General features: G+C 40.0%; 2 protein-coding genes across 4 annotated transcripts in view; one reads left to right on the forward strand and one right to left on the reverse strand.

Annotated features, from left to right (window-relative positions):
• PKD1L3 (polycystin 1 like 3, transient receptor potential channel interacting) overlaps positions 1–20,800 on the forward strand; it is a 61,146-nt gene extending 40,346 nt beyond the window's left edge. The window contains 8 exon segments of the mRNA XM_039222610.1: positions 7,887–8,073; positions 8,075–8,197; positions 9,276–9,409; positions 14,898–15,025; positions 15,850–16,010; positions 17,430–17,637; positions 18,102–18,237; positions 20,724–20,800. Of these exon segments, the coding sequence (XP_039078541.1) occupies positions 7,887–8,073; positions 8,075–8,197; positions 9,276–9,409; positions 14,898–15,025; positions 15,850–16,010; positions 17,430–17,637; positions 18,102–18,237; positions 20,724–20,800 (1,154 nt within the window).
• A 992-nt stretch (positions 20,801–21,792) lies between these two features.
• Positions 21,793–24,166, reverse strand: part of IST1 (IST1 factor associated with ESCRT-III) — a 33,016-nt gene continuing 30,642 nt past the window's right edge. For 2 of the 3 annotated variants that reach the window (XM_039221835.1, XM_039221852.1), the window contains 2 exons: positions 24,089–24,137; positions 21,793–23,181 (listed from right to left, as the gene is read on the reverse strand). In XM_039221835.1, the coding sequence (XP_039077766.1) occupies positions 22,982–23,181; positions 24,089–24,137 (249 nt within the window). In that variant the 3' untranslated portion in view covers positions 21,793–22,981. The remainder of the gene's footprint in view (positions 23,182–24,088; positions 24,138–24,166) is intronic. The other variant, XM_039221843.1, reaches the window with a different exon arrangement.

The following is a 24,166-nucleotide window of genomic DNA, read 5'->3' on the forward strand; positions in this document are numbered from 1 at the left end:
CCAACAGTGCAGGAGGGTGCCCGTTTCTCCACATCCTCGCCAGCATCTAGAGTTCTCTGATTTGCTCATTTTAGCCACTCTGACTGGCGTGAGGTGGTATCTCAGTGTGGTTTTGATTTGTATTTCCCTGATGAGGAGGGATGCTGAGCATCGTTTCATGTGTCTGTTGGCCATCAGGATGTCCTCTTTGGAGAAGTGTCTGTTCATGTCTTCTGCCCATTTCTTCACTGGGTTGTTTGTTTTTCGCCCCTGCCCAGTTTTTAATCAGTTATTTAAGTTTGTTTGTTTGGTATTCAGTTGTGTGAGTTCCTCGTGTATTTTGGTTACTGACCCCTTACAAGATACATAATTTGCAAATATTTCTTCCCATTTCACAGTATGCCTTTTGGTGGTTTCCTTCACTGTGCAGGAACTTTTTAGTTTGTTGTCCTGCTTGGTTTTGTTTGGTTTTGGTTTTTTGTTTTGTTTTCTTTTGTTTTTGCTTTTGATGTCCTATGCAAAGAATTGCCACGATCTCTGTCAAGGAGCTTTGCCCCTGTTTTCTTATAGGAGTTTACGGTTTCAAGACTTATAGTTAAGTTGGTAATCTTTTTGGAATGGATTGTTGTATGTGGCCTAAGCAAAGGGTCCATGATGGATGTGGGGGAGAGGGGGGATGGGCATGCAGGAGGACACTTGTGGGGATGAGCACTGAGTGTTATGTGGAAACTAATTTGACAATAAACTATTTGTAAAAAAATAAATAAATAAAAACTTTACCACAACTCAAAAAAAAAAAAAAAAAGGAAAGGGTCCAGTTTCATTCTTTTGAATATAGATATCCAGTTTTTCCAGCACCGTTTGTTGAAGAGACTATCTTTTCCCTATTGTGATTACTTGGCACACTTGCCATAGATTTGTTGGCTGTATATGCATGAGTTGATTCTGGGCTTTCTGTTCAGTTCTATTAGTCTGTTTTTGCGCCAATACCATATGATTTTGATTGCTATAACTTTTCACTATAGTTTGACATTAGGAAATGCGATGCATCCAGCCTTTGTTTTCTTTGTCAAGATTCCTTCGGCTATTTGGCATATTTGGTGATTCCATGTAAATTTTAGGATGATTTTTTCTGTTTTTGTGAAAAATGCCATTGAAATTTTGATGGGGATTGCATTGAATTTGTAGATCACTTTGGGTGGTAAGGACATTTCCAATCCATAAACATGGGATATCTTTCCATTTTATTTGTGTCTTTTTCATTTCTTTCATCACTGTCTTATACTTTGCATCTTTCACTTTCTCAGTTAAATCTATTCCAAAATACTTTATTATGTCTGATGCTCTTGTAGCATCAAGAGATTGTTTTCTTGATTTCTTTTTCAGGTAGTTCATTGTGTCACAAAATGCAGCAAATTTTTGTGTATTGATTTTACGTCCTGTAACTTTACCAAACTCATTTATAGGTTTTACAGGTGTGTATTTGTTTTGGTTTTGGTGGGATCTATAGGATTTTCTATGTATAAGATCATATTATTTTTATTTTTTTTATTTTTTTTTAAATGTTTTTAAATGTTTATTTATTATTGAGACAGAGAGAAACAGAGCATGAGCAGGGGAGGGTCAGAGAGAGAGGGAGACACAGAATCAGAAGCAGGTTCCAGGCTCTGAGCTGTCAGCACAGAGCCCAACGCGGGGCTCGAACCCACGAACCGCGAGATCATGACCTGAGCGGGTCAGACGCTTAACCGACTGAGCCACCCAGGCGCCCCAAGATCATATTATTTTTAAACAGACAATTTAGTTCCTCCTCTCCTATTTGGATTCCTTTTATTTCTTTTTTCTTACTTAATTTCTTTGGCTAGAACTTCCAGTAGTTTGTTGAATAGAAGTGGCAAGAGTAGGTACCCCTGTCTTACTCTTGATCTTAAAAGAAAAGCTTTTAAGCTTTTCACAATTATCATGTTAGCTTTGGGTTTAACATATATGGTCTTTATTATGTCGACGTACATTCCTTCTATGCTTAATTTGTTGACCATTTTTATCACAAAAGGATGTTGAATTTTGTCAGATGGTCTTTCTGCATCTATTGAGTTCATCACATGATTTTAATCCTTCATTCTGCTAATATGGTATACCATATTAATTGAATTGTTTATGCTGAATCGTCCTTGCATCCCAGGGATAAATCCAGTTTGGTTGGAGTGTATGATTTTTTTTTTTTTGTAAATAGACTTTACACCCAGCATGGCACCCAATGTGGGGCTTGAACTCAAAACCCTGAGATCAAGACCTTAGTGGAGATTAAGAATCAGACACTTAACTGACTGAGCCACCCAGGTGCCCTGCAGTGTTTTTTTTTAAACATATTTTTGGAAAAAAATATATATTTTTGAACTTCATGTGCTAGCATCTTGGGGTTTTTTTTGTTTTTTGTTTTGCATTGTGTTCATCAAGGATATTGGCCTGTGATTTTCTTTTCCTGTAGGCTTTGGTATGAGGGCAGTGTTGGCCTCCTAAAATGAATTTGAACTGTTCCCTCCTTCTTTAATTTTTTGGAAGAATTTGAAAAAGATTGATGTTAATTCTTTAAGTGTTTGGTAGAATTCGGGGCGCCTGGGTGGCTCAGTCAGGTAAGCATCTGACTGTGGCTCAGATCATGATCTCATGGTCTGTGGGTTCGAGCCCCGCATCAGGCTCTGTGCTGACAGCTCAGTGCCTGGAGCCTGTTTCAGGTTCTGTGTCTCCCTCTCTCTCTGCCCCTCCCCAGCTTGTGCTCTGTCTCTCTCTGTCTCAAAAATAAATAAATGTTAAAAAACAATTTTTTTTAAATAAATGTTTGGTAGAATTCACCCATCACGCTATCTGGTCCTAGGCTTGTCTGTGTTGGGCGGTTTTTTATTTATGCTTCAATCTCCTTGTTATTAGTCTGTTCAGATTTTGTTTCATCATCATTGAGTGTTGGTAAGTTATGTGTTTCTAGGAATTTATCCATTTCTTCCAAGTTGTCCAGTTTGTTGGCATATAGTTGTTCATGGTGTCTCTTATAATCCTTTGTTTTTCTGTGATATCAGTGTTAATGTCTTCTCTTTCATTAATCATTTTATTTATTTGAATCCTCTTTTTTTCTTTTTGTTCTTTTACTAGTTCTTTGATGACTAAAGTTAGCTTGTTTGAGATCTTTCTTTTTTCATAAAGTAGATATTTATTACTATAAACTTTCCACTTTAGAACTGCTTTTGCTGCATCCTGTAAGTTTGGCATAACATTTATGCTTCCATTTTTGTCTTTCTCAACGTACTTTTTAATTTTCCTTCGATTACTAATTTAACTCATTTGTTCTGAACTGTATTGTTTAATTTCTGTATATTTGTGAATTTTCCAGTTTGCCTCCTGTTATTGATTTCTAGTTTTGTACCGTTGTGGTCAGAAAAGATACTTGATATTTTTGTTTTCAATCTTTAAATTTGTTAAGGCTTGCTTTGTGGCCCAGTATAGGGTGTATACTGGAGAATATTCCATGCGCCCTTGAGAAGAACAAGTATTCTGGTTGAATGGAGTGTTCTGTATATATCTGTTGGTCCATTTGGTCCATAGTGGTAACCAGTCTGCTGTTGCCTTAATGATTTTCTGTCTAGATGATCTACCCATTGTTGAAAGTGGGTTGTTGAAGTCCTCTACTATTATTGTATTGCTGTCTATTTATTCCTTGGGTGCGTACCTATTTATAATTGTTTTGTTCACTGTTTGAAATGAGCCCTTTATCATTTTATCACAAGTGACCTCCCTTGTCTGTTGTGCCTGAGTTTAACTGAAATTCTGTTTTACCTGTTATAAGTTAGAGCTACTTCTGTTCTCTTTTGGTTACCATTTGCATTGAATATCTTTTTTTCATGACTTCATTTTCAACCTGTGTGTGTACCTAAAACTAAAGTGGGTCTCTTATAGGCAGTATATTATTGGATCTTGTATTCTTTTTTTTTTAAATGTTTTTTATTTATTTCTAGGAAAGAGAGAGAGAGAGAGACAGCGTGAGCAGGGGAGGGTCAGAGAGAGAGGGAGACACAGAATCCGAAACAGGCTCCAGGCTCTGAGCTGGCAGTCAGCACAGAGCCCGACGCGGGGCTCGAACCCACGAACTGTGAGATCATGACCTAAGCGAAAGTCAGACACTTAACCGACTAAGCCACCCAGGCGCCCCTTGGATCTTGTATTCTTAGCATTCAGTCATTCTGTCTTTTGATTGAAGAATTTAATCTCAACGTTTAAAGTAATTATTGATAAGAAATTATTGTGGCCATTTTATTGTTTTCCAATTATTTTGCAGTTCCTTTGTTCCTTTTTTCCTCTGTTTCTGTCTTCCTTTGTTACTTATTTTTTGTAGTGGTGTGCTTTAATTCCCTTCCCTTCATCTTTTTTGTTATCTACTATAGATTTTGCTATACAGTTATCATAAGGTTTACATAAAACATCCTATAATTATAACAGTCTGTTTTAAGCTGATAACAACTTATGTTCAACACATACAAATACTGTATCCTTTGGGGGTGCCTGGCAGGCTCAGTCAGTAGTGCATGCTACTCTTGATCTCAGGGTTATGAGTTCAAGCCCCATATTGGGTGTAGAGATTACTTTAAAAAATAAAAATAAACAAGATTGTGCTGCCTGCACGTTAAAACGCACACACACACAAACACCTCTACACTTTTTCTTCTCCTTTCCCTGCACTTTATACAATTGATGTCACACTTTACTTCCTTTTATATTGTCATCCATTAACAAATTATTGCAGTGGTAGTTATTTTTAATACTATTGTCTTCTAACTTTTATACTAGGGGTAAAAGTGATTTACACACCATTATATTATTGCCATATTCTGAATTGGACTATGTATTTACTTTTACCAGTGAGTTGTATACTTTCCTTTTGTTATATAGCATCCTTTCCTTTCAACTTGAAGAATTCCCTCTAGCATTTCCTGTAAGACTGATCTGGTGGTAATGAGCTACCCTAATCTTGCAAGTCTGGGAATGGTTTTATCACTCCCTCACTTCCAAAGGACAGTTTTGTTAGATTTAGTGGTTTTGGTTGGCAGGGTTTTTTTTTCTTTCAGTACTTTGACTATATCACTCTGCTCTCTCTGGCCTGCAACGTTTCTGCTGAGAAATCTGATAGCCTTGGGGGGGGGGGGTGCAGGAGAGGGAACGGTTCTTTGTGCGTGAAGTTATTTTTTCTCTTGCTATTTTCAGAATTCTCAAGCTTTTACTTTTAACAGTTTGATTATAATGTGTCTCAGGATAATCTTCTTTGGGTTGATCTGACTTGGGGTCCTTTGAGCTTCTGGTACTTACATGTTTATAGATCTTTACCCAAATTTGGATAGTTTTCATCTATTTTTCTGCCTTTTTCTGGGCTTCCCATAATATGTGTATTTGTTCTTTTGACAATGTCCAGAATTCACATAGGCTTTCTTCACTCTTTGTTAATCATTTTTTTGTTCCTTGAACTGGCTAATTTCAAATGACCTGTCTTCAAATTTACTGATTCTTTCTTCTGCATGATCAAGTCTGCTGTTGAAGCTTTGTATTGAATTTTTCATTTCTAGTACTGTATTATTCAGTTCCAGAATTTGTTCTTTTTAAAAAAATTTTTTAACATTTATTTATCATTGAGAGACAGAGAGAGATAGAGAATGAGCGGGGGAGGGACAGAAAGAGAGGGAGTCACAGAATTCGAAGTGGGCTCCAGGCTCTGAGCTGTCAGCACAGAGCTCAGTGTGAGGCTTGAACCTATGAACTGTGAGATCATGGCCTGAGCTGAAGTCACACACCTAACCGACTGAGCCACCAGGCACCCCTCTTTTTTGTGGTTTCTGTTTCTTTATTAAAATTACCATTTTTGGGGTACCTCAGAGGCTCAGTTGGTTAAGCATCCAACTCTTGATTTCTGCTCAGGTCATGATTTCATGGTTCATTACTTCAAGCCCTGTGTCAGGCTCTGTGCTGAGAGCACAGAGCTTGCTTGGGATTCTCTTTCTCCCTCCCTCTCTGCATCTCCCCTCCCTGCTTGCACATGTGCTCTCTCTTTCTCTCTCAAAATAAACTAACTTAAAATTACCATTTTGTTCATGCACTGTTTTCCTAATTTCATTTATTTGTTTTCTCATGTATTCCACTGAGTTTCTTTAAGATGATTATTTTGAATTCTTTGCGAGGCAGTTCATAGATCTCCATTTCTTTGGGGTTATTCTTTGTGATCCATATAGTTTTGCATTGGTATTTATGCATTTGAAGGAGCAAACACAGTTTCCAGTCTTTACAGACTGGTTTTGGCAAGCAAAGACGTTCATCTGTCATTTCCCCAGGCTGATGAAATTACCTCCAGAATCTAAGTTGAGCTGGGATGGAGCCATGTCTTTTGGCTATTGTTATATTTGCAATGGGGTTCACAATTTGTGGGCCTGTTACCAAGGGATTAGGTGGGTGTGGGTTCTGTCTGGTTTCTGGGTGGACAGGACTGACTCCACAACTTCAGTAGGGCTAGCACTGGGACAAGGGTCTGCTTTGGAGTTGGCATATAGCAAGCCTATTACCAGGTGCAAAAATGAATGTCGCTTCCACCAGATTCCTGGGAGGGCTCCTGCTGGGTCCCTAGGCAAGTGGGATGGACCCTGGACTGTGATTGAGAAGGACTGGAACTACCTCTCAGGGCTCTTCAGGATCCACAGCCAGGACCGATGTCTACAGACTTGGTTCTGGAGGGATGGATGAGTGTGTCCCCTACCCAATCCCTCCATGGGAAGGGCTGCCCCTTGACCATGGCTGGGATGGCCTGGAGCCAAGTTAGAAGGGAGTTTCAGGATCCAGACTCAGACAAGGTTGGTAGGCTAACAGATGTGTCCCCCAGCAAGTCTCTGGACTGGCACAACTGCTCATGTACTGCAGCCAAAATGGGCTGGAGTCCAGTTGAGGGCCATTTCAATGAATTTGGTGAGCTTGTCTCCAGGAACTTTTGAACTGTGGCTGAGAGGGACTAGCACTGGGTCACAGGCTGTGTCATGGTCCACAGTCAGGGCTGAGGTCTGCAGACCTATTATCCAAGACAAAGGCAGGAATGACTCCTGAGTCTCTTGGTGTATGGTGCGGGTGGCAGGACCAAGATGGAAAGGTGCTGTAGCCAAGTGCATGGAGGACAGAGCTATTTCTGGGTGTGTCGTCGGGACCACAATTTGTGAGTCAGCCACCTGGGCGTGGACCTGCCTTCTCAGAATGGCCTTTTGTCCATCTTGTACTCCACTGGGGTTTCACAGTTCTTTACCTTTGGATCCCAAGGCTCCCACAAACACACTTTTTTCTGTGAATGGCTGCCGAATTATTGTTGCTAAGAGGAGACACAAGCAGAGGGCCTCCTGTTTCTCCATCTTACTGATGGCTTTTAGATGATTCCCATTGGTTTATCTAGATCATCTATGTATCACTTGCAAATTGTGATCATTTCACTTCCTTATTTTTAGAGCTTGTATTTCGTCGTCTTGTCTGGTTGCATTAGCTAGATATTCCAAATTCTGTTGTTGTTGTCTTTTTAAGGTTTCCATGTTTTAAAATGTTTTATCTATTTTTGAGAGAGAGAGAGAGAGAGAGAGACAGCGTGAGCAGGGGAGGGTCAGAGAGAGAGGGAGACACAGAATCTGAAACAGGCTCCAGGCTCTGAGCTAGCTGTCGGCACAGAGCCCGATGCGGGGCTTGAACCCACGAACCGTGAGAGCATGACCTGAGCCGAAGTCGGAAACTTAACCGACTGAGCCACCCAGGCTCCCCCTGTTGTTTAAAATAGTAGTGAAAATGTGCATTTTCTGTTACTAACTTAATGAAGTATTTTAAAAAGTGGTTTCTAGTACTCTCATTAGGATTTATTACTGATGTAAACTCCTTTCTTTTGGGCAATGTTTTGCTTTGTCAGATTCATGTTCCTGGTGCCATAGTTCTTCCAGCTGGAGTGTCTCCCCATGAACAAGTGAAGCCATCTCAGCAAGATCAGGAGGATACAGAGAATAACGGAGTAAACTGGGGCTCCCCGGATACGAACATCACAAAGTCACATTTGGCATTACTAGGATCAAGAGATACTGGGTGGCTACCCTATCCAAGGGGAATTTGCCAGTTACTCACGAGGAGGGTATGTTGTGGGACTTGTAAGAAGCTCCAGTACTACAGTCAGGTGAGCAAGCCCGAGCCCTGGAGAGAGAACCAGGATGTGTGCTTTTGTCCGTTCTTAGGGCAATTAGGAATTAAGGACCTATTTGAGTAATTTCTACAGCCACCAAATGCTACTCTGCTGTCTCTAACACTTGTAGATACTTTTTAGACATTAAGGAAATACATCTTTTAGTTTAAAAATTCCTTGTTCAACCTCAAACTGTAGGTATGTTTTGTTTTGGCAGTTTGCCAAAACTTCCCCCCCCCCTCTGAAAAAACACCTACCAATTTCAATCCAGGTGTCTCTAGTTTAGGCAAACTATAATCTTCAATTTTAAGAGACAACGTTGCCCTTTATGAACCATAATCAATCCAGGATTCAAAGTTAAATTGACAGAAATCTGTAGAGTGGTTTAATACGTGCATGTGATAAGAATCTTTGCTATCATATATAAAACCTTAAATTGTCTCTTCATTTAAATTTACAGTAAGAATTTACTCAAGAAAGAATGATGCTGGGCTGCCTGGGCAGTTCAGTCAGTCGAGCATCCAATTCTTGATTTCAGCTCAGGTCATGAATCCAGTGTCATGGGATCAAGCCCTGTGTCAGGCTCCACACTCCCTGCTTAAGATTCTCTCTCCCCTGCTCACGCTCTTTCTCTCTGTGTCTGAAATTAAACAAAACAGCAATGCCAACCAAATGACGACATTTCCATCCCTCACAAACCTGAATAGCTGTTAGTAAAGAGTAGCATTTAACATTTAGAAGTAGTAGTAGAGTAATAAGTAGTTGGCATAAAATTAATTCTACCTTAGATGTTAAATGCCAAATATGTTTTCTTGAACATTTAACCTTGGTGTGAATGCTGTTATGAAAACCTTCATCTTTATAGCTTTCCAAGTTTATATTAGCGGCAACTAACACTAGTGAAAGTTTGAACATTAGTAACAGTATTTTATAGGTAAAGTAGATTCGGAAATGTAGCTTTTTGCATACTACTGGTAGGAAGGAAGGTGATATTGGAGATGCCAGGGCATTTTTCTCCTTGGCAGGGTTGAATGGAGAAAGTAGCTGGCCGTGTGCTTCTCCATCTTCCCAGAGTTCTGCAGCATCTTGAACAGAGCCACTGGCTTGACCATTGCACTACAAGCCTCTTTGTGGAATTTGTGGTCTTCAGTGCCACTGTGGACCAGTTGTGTGCACTGACCCTGATTTTGGAGTCCAACAACATGGGTATGAAAGTCTCTACTCCCCTCTCTCTCTGACCTGCACATCACAGAAGGCTGTTTCTTTATACCATTAAAAGACATTATTTTAAACAAAGTTATTAAAAGTCAAATAGTTCAAGGCAAAACTAGCAGTCCTTTCTTCCTCCCCACCTGACTTCCCCTCCCCAAGAGAAAGCTCCTTCCAGCTTTTTAAACCAGTTCTTTGAAATTTAAAAATTAATATGATAACCTTTTTCATGAATTTTTAGTTTTAGGTATTACCTATTTCTTTCTTCCTGTAATAATGAACATTTAACTTTCTTATATCCAGTGCATATCTCACACACACACACACACACACACACACACACACACGTTTTCTCTTTCCTTATCCCAGTATAGTAATAATGAAAATAAATATTAAACCATAAATTGTGATTATATAAATGATTTTTCAAAGATGAGCCATGTATTACAATTAAATTTCTTCTACTTTTTCCTTAGAGTTTATAATTACCACCTTTTTTTTTTCATCTGGTTTTTCATGGATCTATCATTGAGTCATCTCGAAATTCCTCCAAAAGTAAAAATCTCATTCTGTTCAAAAAGTGTCAAGTAATAACCTGTCATTTTATCTTTCAAAAGTTAAAAGGACCTCTCTAGGGCCCTCTATCCTTTTGGTACAATACAGATTGGTTTTTTTTTTTTTAATTTTTCTTAAAATTAAAAAAAATGTTAATGTTTTTTATTTATTTCTGAGAGAGAGAGAGAGAGAGAGAGAGAGAGACTCTGTAAGCAGGGGAGGGTCAGAGAGAGAGGGAGATACAGAATCTGAAGCAGACTCCAGACTCTGAGCTAGCTTTCAGCACAGGGCTTGAACCCACGAACCGTGTGATCATGACCTGAGCCGAAGTCGGACGCTTAACTGACTGAGCCACCCAGGTACCCCCGGATTGGTTATTTTCTAGGCCTGCTGTACAGCACTCATTCTGGAATCTCCCTAAGGATTCTCTTGACCTCTAAGGATTCCTTTGCTGGATCGCCTTTTTCCTGGACTCCATTTTTCCTCTCCAGGTGTACTTTATCATTTTGCTGGAGCACATCCTCTAGGAAATTACTGCAAGGGTGCAAAGGAAGTTAATTTTTTGAAGCCTTCCACATCCCAAAATGTTATTCTGCCACATTTTATTGCTAATAATTCTGGAAACAGAATTTTGAAAAATAAGCTCCATTGCTTTCTAGCTTCTCAGGTTGTTGTTAAAATGTATAATGATGTCTGATGCCCCCACCTCTCAAAAGTTTTTAGAATTTTCTCTTTCTTCATGGTGTCTTTTAATCTGGAAATGTGTCCTTAAGCTCTGAGAAATTTTCTTACAGATTTCTATTAACTTTTTCTCTATTTTTCTCTGTTCTGTTTTTCTGGTATTCCTGGCATTTTGACATTGGAATGACCAGGCTCATCGTTTGATTTTGTTTTTGCTTTTCCACCTTTTTCTTCTAGTTTCTGGGAGATCAGTTCAGTAAAAGGTTTGGAAATGGTTTGGAAGTTGAAGTATTCGTCTTTATAATATTTTAATTTTCAAGAACTGTGTTTGCTGTTGTATTTTTTTTCATAGTATCCTATTCTTTTACGGATGCAGTATCCACTCAACTCCGAGGATGTTACAGGGTTGTTTTTTTTTTTCCCCTCCCCTACTCCTTCACTTTCTCTGATGCCTCCATGCTTTATTTATTTCTTTAGTGATGTTATTAAAGCACAGAGACAGGAGCCTTACGCAGAAAGAGCTGCCAAGCTTTTATTTTTTTGTTGTTGTTTTGTTTTGATCTCCAGTTTTCAGTGTTAGAGGTTCAAATATGTGACCAGTTTTTCATATTGATGAGGGAGGCAGTGAAAAGCAATTAAATGCTATTTAGAAGCTCTTTGCGCATGGAAAGAGCCTGTCAACTGTTATCTAGGTCTGTGGGACAGTTTTCACATAGAGAGATGCTCCAAACTCCAGCCTTGAGGATATAGGTTTGTTGGACCTCTCAGAACCTGTGGAGAAAGGGGCCTGGGAAGCATCTCACCATGAGTATAAAAACCTTCTCTTCTTTCCTAGTAGACCATACCTGGCACCCCTGACTTCAGATTCTCTCTAGTTCAACATCAGTAGGAAATAAACCTTTAGTTTTAGGGTGTTGGAAGGCAGGATGGGTAGCAGGTACCTCATTGTGATTGAAGAGGGAGGAAATCTGGGATCTAATTGCTTATGTTCAGATCTGCAATCAATTCTTCTGTTTTCAGTTCCACATGATAAGACTTTCAGAAATACCTGATGCCTGTAATTTTCCTTTCTAGGCTTGCTTCTGGGTTTTATACACTTCTAAACTTAGGTTTCAGCTTGATTGAATCTGCTGTCAGTGTCATTCTCATTGTCCAGCTTCCAGCAGTTTATTGCTCTCTACCCTCCTCTTTTTCTTTGGGTTGTTCTTTATCCCTCCACTATTATTGTAGTGGCTTTTTTTTTTTTTTAATTAGGGATTATAGGAAAACTAGTATATTCAGGTCCCCTACCTTTGACAGAAAGTCTGTCCTAATCAAACTTCCTTTTTTGTCCTTCTCTTCCCCAGAATTTGCCCCCTAGTATCCTTCCATTTACCACCAGGTGTTACATCTAATCAGGAATTTTATACTTCTATATTTATTTCTAGATGAAGCATGAAGGCTTCCTGTAGGTCTTCATAGGATTTTTCATTAGTAGTAACTACCATAAAATAGTGATTATAAAAAGGCATAAAGTAAACATGGGAAAGTCCCAGTCTTTTTTTTTTTTTTTTTTTACAAATAGTTTATTGTCAAATTAGATTCCACATAACACTCAGTGCTCATCCCCACAAGTGTCCTCCTCCATGCCCATCCCCCCCTCCCCCCCACATCCATCAGTCCTCAGTTTTTGTCAGCATTCAAGAGTCTCTTATGGTTTGCCTCTCTCTCTTTCCCCCACCATTTCCGCCCTTCTTCTCCCCCTTGTTCCTCAGTTAAGTTCCTCCCAATCCTCCTATACGTGCAAACGTGTTATTTGTCCTTCTCTGCCTGACTTATTTCGCTCAGCATAACACCCTCAAGGTCCATCCATGTTGCTACACATGGCCAGATTTCATTGTTTCTCATTGCCATGTAGTATTCCATGGTATAGATAAACCACATCTTCTTGATCCATTCATCCGTTGATGGACACTTAGGCTCTTTCCATGTTTTAGCTATTGTGGAGAGTGCTGCTATGAACATTGGGGTACATGTGCTCCTATGCCTCAGCATTTCTGTATCCCTTGGGTAAATTCCTAGCAGTGCTATTGCTGGGTCATAAGGGAGTTCTATTGTTAGTTTCCTGAGGAACCTCCACACTGTTTTCCAGAGGGGCTGTACCAGTTTACATTCCCACCAACAGTGTAGGAGGGTGCCCGTTTCTCCACATCCTCGCCAGCATCTAGAGTTCTCTGATTTGCTCATTTTAGCCACTCTGACTGGCGTGAGGTGGTATCTCAGTGTGGTTTTGATTTGTATTTCCCTGATGAGGAGGGATGCTGAGCATCGTTTCATGTGTCTGTTGGCCATCTGGATGTCCTCTTTGGAGAAGTGTCTGTTCATGTCTTCTGCCCATTTCTTCACTGGGTTGTTTGTTTTTCGGGCGTGTAGTTTGGTGAGTTCCTTATAGATTCTGGATATTAACCCTTTATCTGATATGTCATTTGCAACTATCTTTTCCCATTCCGTTGGTTGCCTATTAATTTTCTGGGTTGTTTCCTTGGCTGTGCAGAAGCTTTTAATCTTGATGAGGTCCCAACAGTTTATTTTTGCTCTTGATTCCCTTGCTTTTGGGGATGTGTCAAGTAAGAAGTTGCTGCGGTGGAGGTCAAGGAGGTTGTTTCCTGCTTTCTCCTCTAGGGTGTTGATAGTTTCCTGTCTCACGTTCAGGTCCTTTATCCATTTTGAGTTGATTTTTGTGCATGGTGTGAGAAAATGATCTAGTTTCATTCTTCTGCATGTTGCTGTCCAGTTCTCCCAACACCATCTGTTAAAAAGGCTGTCTTTTTTCCATTGGATATTCTTTCCTGCTTTGTCAAAGATCAGTTGGCTGTATACTTTTGGGTCCACTTCTGAGTTCTCAATTCTGTTCCATTGGTCTATGTGTCTGTTTTTGTGCCAATACCATACTGTCTTGAGGATGACAGCTTTGTAGTAGAGGCTGAAGTCTGGGATGGTGATACCTCCCGTTTTGGTTTTATTTTTCAGTATTACTTTGGCTATTCGGGGTCTTTTGTGGTTCCATACAAATTTTTGGATAGTTTGTTCTAGTTTTGAGAAGTATGCTGGTGCAATTTTGATTGGAATTGCATTGAATGTGTAGAGTGCTTTAGGTAGTAATGACATCTTAACTATATTTATTCTTCCTATCCATGAGCATGGAATGTTTTTCCATTTCTTTGTGTCTTCTTCAATTTCCTTCATAAGTTTTCTATAGTTTTCATCATACAGATCTCTTGTATCCTTGGTTAGGTTTATTCCGAGGTATTTTACGGTTTTTTGGGCAATTGTGAATGGGATCAGTTTCTTCATTTCTCTTTCTGTTGCTTCATTGTTGGTGTATAAAAATGCAGCTGATTTCTGTACGTTGATTCTGTACCCTGCAACTTGGCTGAATTCTTGGATCAGTTCTAGTAGGCTTCTGGTGGAGTCTGTCGGGTTTTCTATGTAGAGTATCATGTCATCTGCAAAGAGTGAAAGTTTGACTTCCTCTTTGCCAATTCTGATGCCTTTGATTTCCTTTTGTTGTCTGATGGCTGATGCTAGGGAAAGTCCCAGTCTTAAGAGCTAACTCTGTGAAGTGGGAATTCCTTTTATTTTTAAATATACTTTCTACTATAAGGGACACATCTTAATTTTAATATTTTGGGGCTTTATGAAAGTTTATAGTCACAAGACCTGTCATGATTTTATACACAAAGGTCTTTCTAGGTGGAATCTGAAGCTTTTTAGTCTATCATAGAAACATCTGAGTATTCACAGGATACTAATAGTATTGTGAGATATTTGTGCTTCACACTTAGTAAGTAAATTTGAAATGGCTCAAAGCACTTTCATCATACTAATTTCTGAAAATATATTTTAAATAGCTTTAAATTCCATTCTCCCCACACTTTACACCAGTCATCAGTTCTCTTCCAAACATACTGCAAGAATACAACTAGTCACTGTATCTCTGCACCACTGCCCTCGTGGTTGCGTCACCAGTATACCCGTTCCCTCTACTGACTAGTGTAGCCAGCACATTTATCCAGTAGTTCTACATGCATGATCTCAGCTAATATCTAATGACAGCTCTAGAGGAAATACCAAGTAAAGTGTAGAGATTCAGGAACATTTGAAGTAGATAATTCAGGAACAGTTGCACTGATTTCAAAGACAGAGTTTGAAAGGAAGAGGGCACAAGCTTTAAAGACTCTTGACTCTAGGTATTCTTTGTTGTTCTCAGGAGCATGCTTCACCTCTCTGAGGCTGGACACTGTAAGTTCCCTTCAGGCGTCCAAGAAGGACTTTGCCTGGTCTGTCATCGCACAAGTCCTGTATTATCTCCTACTCTGTTACTATGCCTTTGCACAAGTGAATTGAAAGTGTCAGATGGAAGAAATTTTCAAAGTTTCCAGATGTTATGAGGGGAATTAGCTATTACTAGAATTAGGGCTAGGGCTTTGGTCCTTTCCAGAGCTTGAGTTCAGTTAAAGACTGACTGGCTTTCCACCAAGGAGCTCTTCCAGTTTTCAAGAGTTAAGGGATTAATCTCTAGAAAGAATATTTTTACACAGTTGCATTATCCCTATATAAGGTAATAGTAAGAATTGAAAATATGAACAGAGCAAGTATTCAAAAGTATAGGTAATTGCACCAAAAGAGAGAATCTGTCTTATTTTCCAGCTTGAAAACTAATTTGGAAACTTTTTAAAATTTAAGCAACAAGAATGAAATAATGAATGTATCCAATGAAAGTTATAGTGGAGAAGGCTTTTTTTTTTCTTTTTTTTTTTTTTAATGTTTATTTCTAGGAGAGAGAGACAGCGTGAGCAGGGGAGGGTCAGAGACAGAGGGAGTCACAGACTGAAACAGGCTCCAGGCTCTGAGCTGGCAGTCAGCACAGAGTCCGACGCGGGGCTCGAACCCACAAACCGCGAGATTATGACCTAAGCGAAAGTCAGACGCTTAACCGATTAAGCCACCTAGGCGCCCCAAGGCTAACTTTTCTTTAAGCAGTGGCTCTGAGTGACTTCAGAACAGACCAAGACCATAACCCAATGTGTTCAAGTTAGACTTGACAAGTGCCCAGCTTAGTGTTTTGCCACTATATTTAACTATGTGTTAAAATACTTCATTAGGGAGAGACCTGGCCAATCTTTAAGGCAAGCAGTAGTGACTGTGGTGTCTGTGTTTAGAATCATCAGCTGCAACCGTTGAGGTGGTGGTTCTTCACTAGGAAAAGATACATCCTGAACACAAGCATAATCCTCATTAGCTTTGTCATCCTGGGTCTTGACATGAAGCTTACTTCTCTGCACAAGAAAAACATGGCACAATACCACTATGACCGTAACAAGTAAGAAGGAGATTGAGGAGCAAAGGCTATTCCTAGTCAATGTCCAAAGTTTCCTGATTACACACAAGTATTCTTTCAAACTCCCTTCCTCTCCCAGTGCTCTACAGCAGACCTGTTTGTGTACCAGAGTTAAACACAGAACACCAACTAATGTCCACAGTTGAGAAAACAGTTAACAATAGACCATTTAAACTGCTAACCATATTGAAAAGCTCCTCTGCCTTCCTAATACTCAGGTATGTGTTTGTCAAGGATAATACATTCAAATTTCACACAGCAAGGACCTGGAAGTAGTCATATTTTGCACCCTGACCAAAGAATAAAGCCTAAGGCATGTCAAACGATCATGCTTTAAACAAAACCGCAATACAGTGCATTTTTTTAAATCCAAAGAGGGTTGTTTTCTGATTGGATGTTTATCCATTATTTAAGAGACATTCTGGTGCCCCTTTGGGCACCTTCTCTGGTCTTTCCCATGGGGAAGAGCATCTATTTCCTAGACCAAGTATTGCCATGTGGTACTTGACTTTTTTAGTGGTCAGTAGTCTGGACTGCTGATCTGTGTAATGAAGCAATGTCCCAGCTCAGCCTTACAGAGGGTCTTTATGCAGGCAGTGGGTCTGTGCAGTTTAAATGGTGTTAACAGCTGAGGTCCATCTTGCTATATGGCACTGCCAAGGTCTTTTTTTTTTTTTTTTAATTTTTTTTTAATGTTTTATTTATTTCTAGGAGAGAGAGAGACAGCGTGAGCAGGGGAGGGTCAGAGAGAGAGGGAGACACAGACTCTGAAACAGGCTCCAGGCTCCGAGCTGGCAGTCAGCACAGAGCCCGACGCGGGGCTCGAACCCACGAACCGCGAGATCATGACCTAAGCGAAAGTCGGACGCTTAACCGACTAAGCCACCCAGGCGCCCCTGGCACTGCCAAGGTCTTAAGACACTAGAACAGTTGTCATCAAGCACCAACTTGCTCTTTCTATGGGGGTCTTTCCAAGTTGCAACACAAGATTGTGAATGTATTTCTCACATAACATCCTTACATCAGTTTATCAATCATCTTTCTACTTTCAGTACTATTAAACCTATTAGATTAATTATGCTGCAGAAAACAGAGCATAAGGGCACATCTCCTTAGGCTAACTAACTCCCTCCTTTTGAGGAGAGATTTAACTCAAACCAGAGCAGTAGATGAGGCTGGCCTTGATTTGCAAGATGAATTTGGAGTAATCTCCTAGGGGTTGTACATCAGGGCTTCTAAAGATTTCCCAACCAAATACATGGCCTTTTGCCAATGCTCTCACTCCACAAGTACGAGAGGCCACAGTGGAAAGGTTTGCTCTTTGCACAGCTGCTGTACTTCAGCTGGAGAAGTGGATGGCATACACTTTAGCTGAGTGACTATCAGCCTTCCTGGGTACAGGTTCATCAGCTTCAATGAGGCAATAAAAGTAAACTCAGCAGTCATTCACTTCATGGGCTTCCTGGTTCTACTGGCAACTGTTCAGCTGTGGAGCCTGCTGCATCATAATCCCAGGCTACAGGTTAGCGGTAGAACACTCAGCAATGCGTGGGACGGGGTAGCGGGTTTCTTGCTGGTCATCCTGATTCTGCTGACAGGCTATGCTATTGCTTTAAGCCCTCGTTCCCAGTGTCTGTCTTTTCCTAAATGTTGTGGTGGCCTTGGACTCACATTGCCTCCCTGAAAAAGCACTATATGGGAAACCATCAGCTCCAGTTAGCAAGGAGTTTTGGAGAAAACTGAAGAAACCTGCTTTTTACTTGTAGTTCCATACTTAACTAGTAATGAGACTTAAATGCAGACATTTGTCTCATCTCCTAAAATTCAGCTCAGGGGTTGATGCAAAGGACAAATTGATATGAAAATACTATGTAATTACAAAGAAAATAGGGTTTTCTGTGTGTGTTTGGGGGTGATTCTTTTAGGCAGTGATATGAACAGCCATTAAGGCATTTCTTTGATTTCTATTCCCTTTGGTTCTGTGTTGGCCTCATCAAGCACCTCAGGTGGGAAAGAACTGAAATCAGCTTCATTACTGTTTACCCTCTCATGACTGGTCTTTGTCCTTTCCAGTTTAACCTGCTGTTTGGATGGAGCATCTCAGACTACCAAACTTTTTTCAGCTCAGCAGTAACTGCTTTTGGTCTCCTGATTGGAATCTCTCATCACAAGGAAGTGAAAACCCCCATCCTGGTTTTCCTGCAGGATTGTTTGGTTTATTATACGTCAGGGGAGAATTGCTTACAAAAGCAGCCCTTTCTGTACCACTGCACACTGGAAAAGGGAGTCTAGATCCTTTGCCTTTCCATTTTATGGTGCTATCTATGGATACAATTTGAGTGGCTGTTACTTTCAGAAATGTGTCCTTCTCAAGCACCTAGGCCTACTTTCCTCACTTCTTATATTCTTAGACGTATTGCTAGGACACTGGGCCTCAATTTATGCTCTCATAACCTACCCAGATTAACATTATTTGCTGCTTCTGTCTCAATGGCTCTTTGGATGCATACAAAAGTACACTTTTAAGAAAAGTAGAAAGGTAGAATTCCAAAAAGAACTGCAATATTTGTTTATAGTTAATAAATGTTCATTTCAGACAGCTTATTATTCTCCCCCTAAGAGAGACACAAGTCTCTTAAAAGTATGAAAAATAAAGTAGGGGCAGACGCCTGGCTGGCTTAGTCAGTAAAGCATAGGACTCTTGATCTCAGGGCCAGGAATTCAAGCCCCACATTGGGTGTGGAGACTAATTAAAATTTAAAAAAAGGATAGAGGAAAGAAGGAAACCTAGATGAGGATTTGGGGCTGTACTGTATATAGATTTGATTAGGATAGAAAAAAACAAATCGTGGGGCGCCTGGGTGGCTTAGTCGGTTAAGCGTCCAACTTTCGCTTAGGTCATGATCTCGCGGTTCGTGGGTTTGAGCCCCGCGTCAGGCCCTGTGCTGACTGCCAGCTCAGAGCCTGGAGCCTGTTTCAGTCTCACTCCCTCTCTCTCTGACTATCCCCTGCTCGCGCTCTCTCTCTCCTAGAAATAAATAAAACGTTAAAAAAAAATTAAAAAAAAAAATTGGTGAATGAAGCCTTCACTCTTGGAACACTATATACTAAAGCTCTTAAGGAAGTAACAATCACAATAAGCTTTTGCTAACACGTCCTTTTTGAACCCTTTTTCTGCTTTACTCATAATCATACAACATGAAGGGAAAATGGAGTACATTTATTGGGAAAAGTCTTACAGCACAGTCTCAGATTGTCCCAAGTTACCTGTTGACCTAGATAGAATAGCTATAATTAAGTGGATGATGTATTGTTACTAGGAAGTATTTGGTCATACAGATTTCCATCACAGTGGTATTTATTATAAACATTCATCCTCTAAGTTGGGCTGTTTTGTTTTTTAACAGTACCCTAGTGGCAACAGTGAATAAGTCAGTATTTCAAGGGAAAAAGTGCATCACTTGTTAAAATGAACACATTAAATATTGTTATGGAAACCACTCTAGTAACCCTGTATTTGAGAGATTTCTTTATGCTGAAAAGACAACACTTTAAAAAAAAAAAAAAAACCAACCAACCAACCTAGGGGCACCCAAATGGCTGGTTCAGTTAAGCATCCAACTCTTGATTTTGGCTCAGGTCATCTCATGGTTCATGAGTTTGAGCCCTGCATTGGGCTCCGCGCTGGCAGCGTGGAGCCTTGCTTGAGATTCTCTCTCTAAATAAAAAAAAACAAAACAAACAAACAAAACTAAAAAGCCAGTTTTTATGGTTAACTTGGCAAATTTTATTGGAATGCTTCTGTGTTTAGAGGTCTTAGAATAGCAGAGACCGTTTTTATGATTTCTGATGTATTTTTTCAATATGCTTTTGCTACTCTTTCAAGCCTCCATGTTTATGCTTTCCAGAACTGCTATAACTCAAATGGATTTTCAATTAAGAGTGCAATTGTGACTCACCTGTTTACCTGTGAAAGCAGTGAAGTCATTTATTTTTATACCCACAGTTTGTCATTCTTGCTCTTCTGTCCACTCAAAAGCATTTTCCTTTTTAATAGTTTTATTTCTCCCCTGAGTTTCCAGCAAATATTTTATGTGACTATTTCCCAAACATAAGCATAGAACACATATTTTTAAAGTAGAAATTAAAAGGACAGTCTCTAAACTCTAAATTTTATTGTCTCTTTCCAGGTTGTTGCCAGTCCAGGGTTTTCTGAACATCACCAGTGTCCTCTTGATGGTACTTGTGATCATTAACCTTTTTGTTTCTGTCATCCTCATGGCCTTTGGTTAAGAAACAAAGTCCCTTAAGGTAGGTAACTCTCTGGCTCAGTAACTGAAATATAAACGTCATGATTCTTGTATCACTGGAAAAGCTCAATTGTTGCTGCTCTTAAGATTATAGATGGACATAATACACAGTATCGCCATATTCCCTTTATTAGTGTCCACAGCCCTGCCAACCATTTTTATAGGAAACCCAGTTTATCAAGATTACATTATGTTCCATATCCACTGTCCTATAAATAGCTGGTCCTCAACTGTTTAGCAGAAACACTCCAATGCCTGACAGTAAATCATAAAAGGAAACAATATTACTACTTATACTATATTTTTGGAATCTTTTGGTACTTTTTCCCTCCAACATCAGCATCAGTTGTAATTTCCTCACTTTTCTCCTTTTGTCTTTGAACAGACTGTGAGAGAAGGTACATTGATATATATGGTGCTGCAGACAGTTTGCTAGGAATCCAGCGGCGCCAGAACACATGAGCCAATGGGCATTAACACTGAAGTTTTAAAAGGTAAATTATCTTAATCGTGTTACTTCCTAGCCTGGCTTATTACTACTTAGCATATTATAATTTACCTTTGCATGGCACAGTTTAGAAAATTATCGATGTTTATAATACACTGTTAATTTTGTAAATCACTGAGGAATCAAAATCTCCCCTGGCTACAAGTTCTTCTGCTTGTGGATCACTGTCAGGAAAGGGTTAAACTGTTAAGTGTGCTACAGAATAATCCAGCTCTGCTGCCAAACAGCAAGTAAAAAAATACTCATCATCAATGTTTCAGCATGGCTGTGGGAAATATAAATGAATCAGAAATGAGCTCACAGCAGTTTTTTTTTTTAATGTTTATTTTTGAGAGGGCAACAGAATCAGAAGCAGGATCCAAGCTGTCAGCACAGAGCCCAATGGAAGTTTGAACTCACAAACCATGAGATCAAGACCAGAGCAGAAGTCAGACACTTAACCAACTGAGCCACCCAGGCGCCCTGACAACAGCTTATTTTAAAGATAAAAGCGTGAGGTCTGGCAAATGGGGATCCCTGTCTCAGAGGAGTAACCAAGCAAATTCACAAATGCTATCTAGGCTTAAATACACAAGTAGAGGGGCGCCTGGGTGGCTCAGTCAGTTAAGCATTTGACTCTTGATTTCAGCTCAGATTGTGATCTCACAGTTTGTGGATTCGAGCCCCATGTTGGGCTCTGTGCTGACAGTGCAGAGCCTGCTTAGGATTCTGTGTCCTCGCTCTGCCCCCCCTCTGTTCACTCTGTCTTGCAAAAATAAACATTAAAAAAAAAAAAACCCACACACAGAGATTGAAATGGGCTTCTTGATGCTGCAGACATCCACATTACCCAGGGAATTAAAGAGTAAGGTCTGGCTTGTGCCCAGCATGGGTCACTGCTTAAAATACTCTCCACTAAAATCCAAATATGCACCTCACTGTTTGACCAAACCAGTGGAGAAAGCAAGGCACAGAATTTTTAACTTTATTATCAGCTACTGAGCTATGAGATACAAACCAATCAAAAACACTGAAGTTGCTTGAAACAGGTATATACATTACACTACACATAAGCCAGAGTCCTACCTTCTGATCCCAAAACCATCCCTCTGGGGAAGGATATCCTTACCTATGGGAAAAGGAGCACGTTAAGTTACAACAGTAATAGTCTTATCCATCTAAGAAAGTAGTGAACAACTACAGCCACATTTTTTATGGGCACCAAAAAACTTATCTGAAATCAGCCTTTAATGGTTCTCTTAATCAAAGTTTTCAAATGAAAACAAGAACCCCTCTTCTCCTGTAGGCATTCCAGCTCACTACCCAAGAGACTTGAGTACTTCTATTAAGGCAACTGGAAGCCCACCTTAGCCTTGAATGGTGACTTCTGCCCAACATGTGACCTGTCCTTCGTTTGCCACTAAATGCAATCCAACAGAACATGCTATGGGGAAAAACAGGAATTTATGCAGTGCTGCCCTCTGGTAAAAGGGGAACACAGCACTCAAAGCAAAAGGCCACGGAGGGCTCCCTGAGAATCCAGCAGAACTAAGAGAAGCCTTCAACTTTCCAAATAAACTTTGCAACTGGATCCAGGTAGAGCAGTGCCCTGCAGCAAGGAGTAGTGTGTATGCCAATGAGAGGACCCAGATTCCAAGAACTGTTACAGAGGCTTCCAGAGTCAGTCTCTCTTCCCATTCATATCACACCTTTGCCTTGATTCTTGCTCACCACAAATCCCTCTGTACAGAGGGGTTTGTTTCTAAGTCTAGAACTTCAGCACAGGACTGAGAGACTTCATGAAGTATTGTCCTCCATATCCAGCCATCTTTGGCAGCTCTCCTTATAATGCTTTCACCTTTTCCCTGCGGAGGGACAGAAGGACAGGTGATGGGAGAACCTGGGATCACACTCAAAGGAGACGAACAAGCAAGGCTGCCTAGGCTGTTCTGGCCTCATTGTCTCTAACTGTTAGTCTCTTAAGAGCAACAGAGAACTGGAAAGCAGCAGAATGTAGAGCAGGAAGAGAGCCCAGAGGAAAAGTGTGCTCAGTGATGGTTAAGAGATGAAACAAATTTTCATGGAGATTCTTTGTTACAAGGAGAAACAGTGCAGTCTCAAATCCCACAGCCTGAAAGTTGCCTGATTTACGAGATCTATGTTTTCTTTTTTAACTCTTCAAATCTCCGGGAAAGATCATCAAAGTCAATGTCCTCAGACGCTGAGGTGTTGGCACCAGCAGATGCAGTTGGTAGTGTGTCTGGCACAGATGGCAACTCTGGTAGTACAAAGTTGTCATAGGTGTCCACAGGTCTGGAAGGGGGCTTTGCAGGGGCTTCCGGCTTGGGCCCAGGACCTAATTAAATGAGGGTGAGAACAGTGTTAAAAATGCCAGAGAAGTGGCTCAGATCCTCAAAGCCCACAATTCCCTTTGGCAGAAACAATAAGGCAATCAAAATACAGAAGAAAAACACTGGTTTTAAAACAAAAGAAAATAAAAATTTTCAGTACAATTAATATCTACATTTTCTTAATAGAGTTGAATCTTATCTGTTTTACTTTTCTATGGTAAGAAAAAAGATTAGGGGAAGTTCCAGGTGTGGTACATGGGAGTAGGTACACAATGTATTCTTTCAGACTGTCCCCTTTCACAAAGGTCTGCTCCCATAACAACAAAGTCCAAGGGGTGGCACTAAAATTCTGTTGGAATGAGCCACTCTTTTAAGGCTTAAGGGAAGAAAAACTTTATAAGGAATATTAATGTCTATATTGTTTGATATAACAGAATTTGAATTTCCAGTCTTCCATTTTGTATATTACAAGTTAAAATTATCCCCCACTCTACCTACTATACATTTCCATTTATATCTAAGTTCTAGAAAAGGCAAACCTAAGCTATAGTTTTAGAAAATAAGAACAGTGTTTGCCTCCAGGGTAGAGAGTGGACTGGGAAGGAATATAAGGGAACTTTCTGGGGTGATGGAAACTTTCTTTACCTTTACCAAGGTCACTGTTATATAAAATCAAAACTCATCAAAATATATACTTCTCTGTATTTTTTCAAGTATTGTTTCAGAAACAAGGAACTTGTAAGACTCTCTGGGGCCAGAAAGGTATTTTCTTTATGGACAAGGGAAATCCTGAGTTATATTTTTGTCACACTACACTCGGGGAAAGGATAGGGCATGTGGGTAAAATGCCATGGACATGAAATAATGAGAATTATTCATTCTCAGCACTGAGGGTTTCTGACTCACACTCACCAACAATCTGTGCAGAAGAGACATTCTTATCAGCATTAATGTCATCAACCTGAAACACAAATATTACCAGGAGAGAAA

This window comes from Hyaena hyaena, unplaced genomic scaffold, assembly GCF_003009895.1.
Source record: "Hyaena hyaena isolate Hyena2069 unplaced genomic scaffold, ASM300989v1 scaffold_18, whole genome shotgun sequence".
NCBI lineage: Eukaryota > Metazoa > Chordata > Mammalia > Carnivora > Hyaenidae > Hyaena > Hyaena hyaena.